The sequence below is a fragment of the Alligator sinensis genome, unplaced genomic scaffold, assembly GCF_000455745.1.
Source record: "Alligator sinensis unplaced genomic scaffold, ASM45574v1 scaffold502_1, whole genome shotgun sequence".
NCBI lineage: Eukaryota > Metazoa > Chordata > Crocodylia > Alligatoridae > Alligator > Alligator sinensis.
Genome location: NW_005841896.1, coordinates 2476698 through 2487494, shown reverse-complemented (window position 1 = coordinate 2487494; position 10797 = coordinate 2476698). Strand labels below are relative to the sequence as shown.

Sequence of the window (10797 nt, the reverse complement as noted above, 5' to 3'; positions counted from 1 at the left end):
TTGGCCCTTTTCCAGTCCTCCGGGACTTGGCCCGTGCGCCACGAGCTTTCAAATATTCCCGCCAGTGGCTCTGCAATGATGTCGGCCAGTGCCTTAAGTACCCTCGGATGGAGCTCATCCGGGCCTGCCGAGTTAAAGGCATCCAGTTCTTCCAAATGACTCTGCACCATCTCAGGGTCTACGCATGGTAGTCTGGCGCCTTGCTGCTGCCTCTCTACAACCCCAGTGAGAGACTTGTCGTGCCCCTCACTTAGGAACACTGAGGCCTCTGCTTTTCCGCCTCTGCTTTCAAGAAGGGAACTCCCCAGCCTGTATGTATGCTGTGGATTCCTTCTCCCAGGGTGCAGCACCCTGCATTTGTCTACGTTGAGCCCCATCCTATTCTCATCTGCCCACTTTTGTAGTCTGTCTAAATCTAGTTGCAGCCTCTCTGTCCCTTCAAGTGTGTCCACCTCGCCCCACATCTTAGTGTCATCAGCAAACTTGGACAGCGTACTTTCCACCCCCTCATCCAAGTTGCTGATGAAGATGTTAAACAGTGCGGGCCCGAGGACCGAGCCCTGGGGCACCCCACTGCTCACATCTTGCCAGGTTGAGTACAACCTGTCCACCACTACTCTCTGGGTGCACCCCATCAGCCAGTTTTTTACCCATCCAACTGTGCAGACATCAGTGCTGCAGTCGCTTAATTTATTGATGAGGATGGGGTGAGAGACAGTGTCAAAGGCCTTCTTAAAGTCTAGAAAGACTACATCCACAGCGACACCATCATCGATGGCTTGCCAAAACTCGGTAAGTGGCCCTCTGCCCAAAATAATTGCCCGCCCCTGATCTAAGATGAGGTTTCCGCCTCAGTCAGCATGGCGGGGGGGAAGCTCCTTTCTTGGATCTGCATACAAAGTTGGGGAGGGGAAGGGGGCAGGTGGTTGCTGCAGCTCTGACTGGCCTTGCGCCCAGGTTGGAGCCAGAGTCAAACCTACTGCAGTCTCCCTCCCCCCACGTTTCCCTCCCTCCCTTCCCCCCCCCAATCTTCTAGAGCTTTTGCCTTCTCCTTGCCCCCCTTACTTTCAGCCACAGCTCAGCTCCAGCTTAGCCTGGATTTTCTCCCAGGCATGGGAGTGCCAACATTGCTGTATGGCTGACAGGGGCTGCTCTTCCAGGTGATGTGCTATGGGAGGGAACAACGCCAGAGCAATGTTTGATAGTAAGCGAGGGGGAGAGGCAGAAGCTGTGGTTGAAACAGGCAAAGAGGCAGAGACTGCAGAGCAGGGGGCAAAGAGAGAGAGAGCTTGTGGAGTGTTGGGAGGGAAGGGTGGAGACTGTGGAGAGCAGGAGGTTGCAGAGCAGGAAGGCTGCAGGGGGAAGAAGTGCAGGGGGCAGAGGGTTAGGGGGCCCTCTGACTCCTCCAGCCACTGCTTTTTTTAGCTGTAGCAATGGTATGAATTTAACACAGTGCTCCAATACTTAGGTTCTGTACCTGGAAAACTACCAAATTTATAACTTATACATGTATAGAATCTAATTATTGGGGGGTCAACTTAAATTCAGGTAAATATGGTCATATTTAATAATTGTGAGAGAGTAGCTCAGCTGCTTGGTAGTATAACATAAAGGTGATAAATGAGTTACCATTTATTCAGATTTTAATGTCAGTTTTCTGATGTCAGTCTTGAGAGCAGTTTCCTCTGATATCCTAGTGTTTATTGTACAGCTCACTATCAGCAAAGCAAATTAGGAACTTCTAAGGTCTGAGCTAGCCAGCCTGCTTTGGCAACTAGAATGGGATGCAAGTGAAGGGGATCTCTAGAAATAATACTGTAGGTTGTAGGTATTTTCATTGTCTAATGGCATATTATCTTCAGGTAATCTAAATGAACTAGTTAAACATGGTTTGCGTGCCCTGAGAGAGACACTTCCTGCAGAACAAGATCTGACCACCAAGGTAAATGCTAAGATTTTTACTACTTCCAGAAGTCCCTGCTGGGATTAATTATTGTAATGTCTACTAACTTAAAGTGTGGTTTGTTGTCTAAGCCCCATTTGGAGTGTAGGGCTCCGACTTTCAATATCTGATGAGAATTTAGGTCATTACCAAATATCATGTGAAATAATCAAATTTACATCCATGGTGCCAGCCCTTCCTGTGTTTTGGTTCATATATGCAGAAATTCCACATACTCTGTTATAAATTTTAGTTTCACTACCAGTTTGTGTCCAATACATTTTGACTACTATTCCCTTAAATAGTGCTGTCCAACTTTAGGCCCACGAGAGGCTAGTATGTGGTTAGTTCTCCCCTTGCTGCATGGTAGGGGAGAGCCTGGGAGGGGGCTGCATACTTCTGGTACAGGCGACACAATGGCAGGCATTCTAGGGGACCATGTGCTGCTACTGCCTTTGCAGATCCCTGCCCGTACAGTATGCAGCTTCTGGCCGCACTAACGTTGGACAGCTGTGCCCTAAAACCTATGTTTAAGTACTGTTGCTGTATTATATGAGAAACAGAAGTGCACATGTAGGTGAAGAGATTCTAAAAGAGAAAAGAAGAATGACAGTCCTTAAAGATTCATTGGGGATAGTTCTGATATCCTAGGTAATCACTCAGATAGATAAATAACCTTAAATCATGTGAAATTTGATTGAAATAAAATCTAAACTTAATTCAGTGTATGGATTTGACATGGATAGCCCTGGATTTATGCTTGTGTATCTGAAATAAAAATCTGCATCAGGGAGTATGTGTTTGTCCTCTAAATTTGTTATAAAACAAGTCATATGGAGTTTTTATCCTGTGCAAAAAGATTAAGTGTAGTAAACATTTCTGCAGGTGCTCTTCTCCAAAAGTCACTGCTTCCATGGGCTTTGGCTCAGAATCTTAGAATACTGTCTGTCAAAACTTGTCATCTTAGTCACTTTTGTTCACTAAAATTCTTACGCTAAGATAATTTTAAAATATTCTGTAAAGCCAACAGTAGTGAAAAAATGGATGATTTGTTGGTAAAATGGTGCAACATAGAGCCAAAAGTAGTTGTAAGAGTTGTAAGTCCGAAATCATCAAGCTGCATTATGACCAACAGGATCTTGGAACACAGTAACGTTCTTAGAGGGCAACTGTCCCTGCTTTTCTTTGTTTAAAGCAGCTTACCACAAAACAAATCTCTTGATTTTCTTTTATCCCTCAAGGAGATATATTTGGCAGAGTGAATATAACTTACTCTTAGGAGGAAGCTGCAGTCTCCAGTTGTAGCATGTAGATTACCAGGATACAGTTTCTCAGGTTTTTTTCAAAATTGTCTTTTACAGAACGTGTCTATTGGAATTGTTGGCAAAGACATGGAGTTTACCATCTATGATGATGATGATGTTGCACCATTCCTAGAAGGTCTTGAGGAAAGACCACAGAGAAAGGTATGTGCTTTAGATATGGTATGTAGGTGATACAATATAGTCAAGTTATTACAGCTTTTTGGGAGGCAAGCAAAAGAAGTTAAGGTGTTTTCATCCTTTAACAATTTACTTAATATTTGTGGGCATTTTAAATATCTTTCACATCCTCCTTAATATAACAACTCTAAAATTGTTTGAGGTTGCTTCCTATTGAAGATTAGCAGTTAACGCCAGGCTGAAAGACTAGGCACAAAGCTTATTAAGTATTTTACCAAGTTAGACAGTAAACTTTTCAAGTTGTCTTTTCACCTCAGCTGCAATTGGCTATCAGACCGTAACTGCTTTTTTTTGTGTACTGATAGAATATATCTCCACTTCTGATGGTCTTCACACTGTCTAACTCCTGCCAAACTCCATTTCTCTCAAAATCAGCCCTCTGTCCATTATCCCTTCATGGATTGGATTTAACTCCACTCCCTTCCCACTCTTCTTCCAACCCCCACCCCCATGCTTAGCTTGAATAATTTTACTTCTATCTTCTCTCTAAACTTGGAGGCAAAGATGTAGTCAGAGGTGGAAGAGTGATGGTTTTGTTCATGGACATGTGACTGGGGAGTTCATAGAAGAGAGCCCAGGCCAACTACAGGCTTTTGCATTATCACTGTAAGGTTATTTCACAATAATAAAAAAAAGAAAATGTACAAAACCCATGTTTTGGCTAGTGACTTTCAGCAAGAGAATAAAGATTTGTATAATAGAAAATTAAGTTGACACTGGTAGGCCAGTAATGGCATGTAATCTCTTGTGCTCTAATTGATGCACTTTTGTTTCACTACATGTTTTTAACCACCCTTCAGGGAGTTGAGTGCTGCTATTAAATCCTCCCTCAGTCTTATTTTCTGCAGACTAAATAAGCCCAGTTCCCTCAGCCTCTTCTCAGAAGTCATGTGCCCCAGCCCCCTAAACATTTTTGTTGCCCTCTGCTGGACTCTCCAATTTGGCTGCATCTTATCTGTAGGGTGGGGGGGCATGCATTTCATTTTGCCACCTGAGCGCACACTTATTTCAGTACAGGGCTGACTGTTATTACTGATTTTTGCCTTTTGTAGTAAAATCTTTTTTTCTCTCCCCAAGCCTGCTCCACCTGCTGATGAGCCTGCAGAAAAAGCAGAAGAACCAATGGAGCACTAATTTCTGGATGAGCCTATCCATGTGTTGTCATATATGAAACCATACGGGAATGTTCATCCATATACTGGTAACCTTTACCCTGATCCAAATGCATATTATAATAATACATTGAGAAACTAGCCCTAAAAAGGATTTGCAGTATACCTAAAATGGGAGCCAAGAAGTCATACTTGGGCACATTTTCTTTGAAAGGAAAGGTGTAATCATTTTTTTTTTAAATAGAACAGAACACTGTTTTGTATGAAGACCCATATTCTCCAACTCATAAGCACATCTGTAAAATAAACATTTTCTTGAAACTTTCTGCATTCCTTTGTAATCTGCGACACCAAAAACTGACCAGTCAAAATACTTCCGCTACATCAGCATAATCTTGAAGTGCTGTGGGGGTGCCTGTGCATTTGACCATTTAAGTCGCAACAGCTACTAAGCAATAACTGATGAATGAGAATGTTTACTTGATAATGAAGCTGGTGCTTCTAAAATGCACTGAATTGAAAGAAAAAAAGAATGAAGTTGTCTCCATCTGCAGTGCAGCTGCAGAAACACTAGAGTACAGGACAAACTTCCCTGTCCAACTGATATTTCAACCCTGATCTGGGAAGACACTTCTAGTAATGAAGGTTATTTATAAAATCCAAGCTTGTGCAATCCTTGGTATTTCTTATGAGGTGTTCAACAAGCTTTTTCAATTATCTTTTTTTCACTGGTGATTTTAGTAATGTTGGATCTCTGCCCACTTATGAATTGATTCAGTGCAATTCTTTCTCAAGAGCCATCAAACAGCCACCAGCTGGGTAAGAGCTTTCAGGCACTAATAGGGCTGAAAGGAGCTGATGATGGAAATGTACAAAACTCTCCCATTACCTGTCTCCTGAGAATTCCTGTCTCTGCATTGCCCATTAACAACTGTAGACACTTTATGGGCCTCAATCTGCTATGGAGTGCACGTTCACTCTTCAATACAGCCACCGTTTGGGTTTATGTTGAATGCCATAGAATCTGAACTACGTTCTGAATATTTTAAGATTTTTCCATGTTAAATCAGCTTCACAAGAGATTTTCTTACTGAGGTTCCGTAAATCATTTCAACACTAGGCATTTTATGAGCAGAGAGAGTTAGCCATGTTAGTCTGTGTTTAGGCAGAAGGCAGAGCAGAGTGGCATCTTGGGGACCAGTTGAGAGGAGCACAAGCTCTCGTAGGCTATAGAGTGCTTCATCAGATGCCTTTCTGAACAAGATAGCTTCCAAGGTGCCCACCCTGCCCTGCCATCTGTCTAGACATTGCTATTGAATAGTATTAGTTTGATTAGCCAGCAATCAAAGAAATAAGTGGCTTACAGTTCCTAGTGCTGGACTGCCATCTTGTAGATTGCTAATGAAGTCTATTTTCAGTGAGACCAGCTGCTAGTAAGCATACATTCTAGTAAGTTGACTAAAATTCAAATGCAGCTTCAAAGATATTTTGCACTTCACAATGGTGCTCCATCCATCTTGCAATAAGCAGTTTGGTCTGCCTCTCCTCTGTTGCCACACTCTACTGCAAACGCTGTTATTAGGATGGCCCCAGGGACCATGCCCTATCTTGTAATTACATTAAATTGTAAACTGTAATTTGCATTAAAAATACATGACTTTTAAAACTTGGCTTAAAGGAGGATATAGTAGATTGTAGAGATTGCAGTACATTTAGTAGAACAATACGATGTACAGGTGGCTCCTGCCTGGAGCTGGTCTGGCCTGGTTGCAGCCCCATGTCCTGCTCTGGGTGCAGAAATCTTGGGGGGGCACGTTCCCCCTATCCCTCCATATATCACCTGCCCCTCCCCCAGACTTAACTGGAGGGAGCTGCTCTCCACCACAATACCTGGCTGCCACATGCATGTGGTGCTCCCTGACAGCCTGCAAGGGGAAACTAGTGGTTTCCTGGGTTTTTTTTTCCTTTTAAAGAAGAAAATCTGCAGTTGTCTGTAGCAAATGTATAGATGGGGTACTATGGAGGATCAAGAACACGGTTGCGCCAACCCACCTGTTGCTTCCATAGCCCTTCCTCATCAACTCTTCCTACTGCTTTCTAACCATTGCTGCAGACAAGCTGGGTATCTGCAGTGAGGGTAAAAGCAGGCAGATTGAGCTCTCCTGGGGACAGATTTGTAGCCCCAAGTTGTAAGCTCTGGGCTGAGGGCCCTAGAATTCTGCTGCCCTTTGCAGTAGGTGGTAATGTGAGTTTTGACAGTTTAATGCTGATTTCCAGATACTTTCTTAATAATACCATATTGATTTTATACAGTAGTTTGTGTGATTTATCTGTTTTTTTGCCTTAGTACTTCATACAAGTAGAAATAACTTCTTTCAGTTGAACATGAAAATCTGACTTGTATCTCGTATATTTTTCCTTTTGTGGGTGGTCTTACTAAACTTAAGGAAAAATATTGAAAAAAGGCAGTCCAAAGGAATGATCAAGCTATCATATGATTGCATTAGTGTCTTATGCAAGCAAAATCCTGTTAAGACTAGGGAGTTTGGACAAGTTTTATATGTCCTGTCAACTTCTATACTGTATTTTTTGGTTCGCTAGGATACGCAACGCTATGCCCATGCATGCTTGAGATGGGTTTCCACACTTGATGGAGCTGCTGCATAAACTGTATGGAAGCCAGAAAACCGTAGTCAGAGTTGCTGGATTGAAATCAGAATAGTTCCAAGTAGAGGAAGTTTGTCAAGTCTGCATTTTCTGTGTCCATGCACAAATGATTGTGTACAAAGCACTACCAGGATTTGAAGGGGGTCTGGGATTTGAAGGCTTACTAACTTGAAATATATCTATGACTTCTTCCTGGCTAGTGATAAGCAGAACAAACTGAAAGACCTACTGCAAAGAGTAGCAGCAGCAGAAAACAGACATGGCATCCTGATTAATATTCCAAAAACCAAAGCTATGACTACTACTGAAGAAAATCAGAGCTGACAAATAATATGCCCTTGGAGCAAGTCTCAAATTTCATGTAGTTTGGTGTCTTCTGTTAAGGCTTCAATAAATGCATAAATATAGTAAGACATTCTTTGGTTGGAAAAATTGATCTTTGCAAACTGACCAGTTAATCACATCTCAAGTTGTTACCCACTTTAATGCAATTAATGGTGTGATGAAACAAGGAATAAGCCACAGTTTCTACATAAAAAATGTAAAAACTGGTGGTGTGCCTCCACAGTGGGGTTCCCAGATCAACTGACAGCTCACAACCCCAGGAGTACATGATGCAACCCCGTGGCTGGGAGCTGGGATCAGCTGACAGCTCACAACCCAGTGCATGATGCACTCCTATAGCTGGGAGCCCCATCAGCTGCTACCAGCACAGGAACTAGCTACTTGCCAGAGCAGGAGGAGCCTGAGATACCTGCTGCACCTGCAAAAAAGCATGAAAGGGTCTGATTCTGGATCCCACAATCATACCTGCCATGCCTGTGTGGCCAGAGCCCGAGTGTCAAATTCACTCTATCATCACACTTGGTGGGAAGCTGCCTGGGGCAGATGTCAACTGCAGGTTACCTATAAAACCCTTTTTAAAATGCTTATGGTTACAAACACAATTAAAATCAGGACACGCACATGCTACTGAACTACATGACTGGGCCAAGCATAGAAAATGAGGGTTGGAAGGGACCTCAGGATCATCTAGTCTAGTGTTTCTCAAGCTGTGGGTCGCAAGAATATATGAAAGGCTTGCATACAAACTATGAAAATAGATCAACAAACTTTCATAGATTCTAGAGTTGGAAGGGACCCAGTGGATCATTGTGTCCGGCCCCCTACCCCTGGCAGGAAAGAGGACTGAGGTCAGATGACCCCAGCCAGGTGATTGTCAAGCCTCCTCTTGAAGCCCTCCAAGTTAGGTGACAGCACCACCTCTCTTGGAAGCCCATTCCAGACTCCGGCCACCCTTATTGTAAAAAATTTCTTCCTAATGTCTAACCTAAATCTACTCTCCACTTGTTTGCACCCATTATTCCTAGTTACTCTCTGGGGCGCTCTGGTAAACAGCGCATCCCCAATTCCCTGTCTTCCCCTGATAAATTTATAGGCAGCCACAAGGTCACCCCTCAGCTGTCTTTTGTATAGGCTGAAGAGATCCATATCTCTCAACCTCTCCTCATAGGGTCTTTCACGGAGACCATTAATCATGCGGGTGGCCCTCCTCTGAACCCTTTCCAGATCCTCCGTATCCTTCTTGAAGTGCGGTGCCCAAAACTGGGCACAGTACTCCAACTGCAGCCTGACTAATGCTGCATAGAGGGGGAGCATAACCTCCCTCTATCTGTTGGTCATGCATCTGCTAATACACAACAAGGTGCGACTGGCTTTGTTGATGGCCTCATTGCACTGCCGGCTTATGTTCATCTTGGAGTCAACTATGACTCCAAGACCCCTCTCAGCCTCTGAGCTGCTAAGGAGGACATCCCCCAACCTGTAGGTGTGCTGGGGATTCCTCCTTCCTAGGTGGAGTAACTTACATTTATCTTTGTTGAATTGCATCCTATTACGTTCAGCCCATTGAACTAACCTGTCCAGGTCAGCCTGTATCTGCTCCCTGCTCTCCGGTGTATTAACTTTACCACACAATTTGGTATCATCTGCGAACTCGGAAAGGGTGCTCATCACACCCTCATCCAAATCACTGATGAAGATATTATATAATACTGGCCCAAGGACTGAACCCTGTGGGACCCCACTGCCCACCTCCTTCCAGGTTTAAATGACCTGTCGACCACCACTCTTTGGGTGCGGTCCCTAAACCAGTTGGCCACCCACCTGACTGTGTAGGCGTCCACTCCACAACCCGTTAGCTTCCCTATAAGAACAGGATGCGAAACTGTGTCAAAGGCCTTCCTAAAATCCAGGTAGATGACATCGGCCTCTGCTCCTGTGTCAAGGCAGCGTGTGACCTGGTTATAAAAGGCTATAAAGTTCGTCAGGCGGGATCTACCTGTGACGAACCCGTGCTGGTTTCCTTTCAGCATTGTTTCCCCTGCTGGGCTTTCACAAATACGCTCTTTGATGATTTTTTCTAGTATTTTCCCAAGGACAGAGGTAAGACTGACAGGCCTAAAGTTACCCAGCTCCTCCCTTCTCCCCTTCTTACAAATGGGCACCACGTTGGCCTTTTTCCAGTCCTCAGGGACCTGTCCGGAGCACTATGAGAGCTCAAAGAGCTGTGCCAGCGGCTCAGCAATGACACTGTTGGGGCTTGAACTTTAAACATGGATTCTCCTTTAAGGGAGAAAAATGTGGGAAACTGTGGCTTTTCCCTTGCAGACTGGCAGCGTTCCAGCCTGCTGCTCAGGGTCTGTCCTCCCATGCCCCACACACTGTGGGGCTGGGGGCAGTGGGTTGCAAGTGAGGGGCACTGGGCCGGGACTGGCCATCTATGAGTCCTGGTTCAAAAAAGGTTGAGAACCAGTGATAGTCCAACCCTCTGCTCCAAGCAGGACATCCCCGAACTAGATTATCCCACCCAAAGCTTTGTCTAGCCAGGTCTTAGCAACCTCCAAGGATGGAGCTTCCACCAGCTCTCTGGGTAACCTGGTCCAGTGTTTTACTACCCTCCCCCTGAGAAAATTCTTCCTAATATGTAACCTAGACTTCCCTTGTTGCAACTCGAGATCATTGCTCCTTGTTCTGTCATCGCCCACCACTGAAAACAGTCCAGCTCCCTCCTCTTTGGAACCACCCTTCAGGTAGTTGAAGGCTGCTATTAAATCCCCCCTCAGTCTCCTCTTCTGCAGACTAAATGAGCCCGGCTCCCTCAGCCTCTCCTCAATACAAGGGAGCGCTCTCACACATCCCTGCCTCTCCCAAGCTGCCCCTACAGCCCCCGGCTGCCTGCTTCCCTGCCCTCTTTCCAGCCTCATGGAGCCACCCCGCTTGTGCCCCGAGTGGCCTTCCAGGGGCAGAGCTCTCTCCCCGGCAGCCTCCAAGCAGAAGCCGCGGTGGGGGGAGGGGCGCAGGGCCTGAGCCGCCGGGCCCCGCGCTCCCCCTCCCGCCCCACGGAGGCGGCTCCAAGCAATGACGTATCTGCGCGGAATCTTGAAGCGACAGGAGACGCGGTTGTTCAACACGCAGAGCGCACGCGCCGTGCTCCCTCTTCTCCCTCCCCCCCGCAGCGCCTGCGGGGCCCAGAACGAATGCACAGAGCGCATGCGTTATGTTCTCACCCCCC

At 45.4% G+C, this 10797-nt stretch overlaps 1 protein-coding gene across 2 annotated transcripts in view; it reads left to right on the top strand.

Annotated features, from left to right (window-relative positions):
* Positions 1-4880, top strand: part of PSMA1 (proteasome subunit alpha 1) — a 15596-nt gene extending 10716 nt beyond the window's left edge. For both annotated transcript variants that reach the window (XM_006018230.3, XM_025197406.1), the window contains exons 8-10: positions 1863-1942; positions 3304-3408; positions 4522-4880. In XM_006018230.3, the coding sequence (XP_006018292.1) occupies positions 1863-1942; positions 3304-3408; positions 4522-4578 (242 nt within the window). In that variant the 3' untranslated portion in view covers positions 4579-4880. The remainder of the gene's footprint in view (positions 1-1862; positions 1943-3303; positions 3409-4521) is intronic.
* Positions 4881-10797: the final 5917 nt, after the last annotated feature.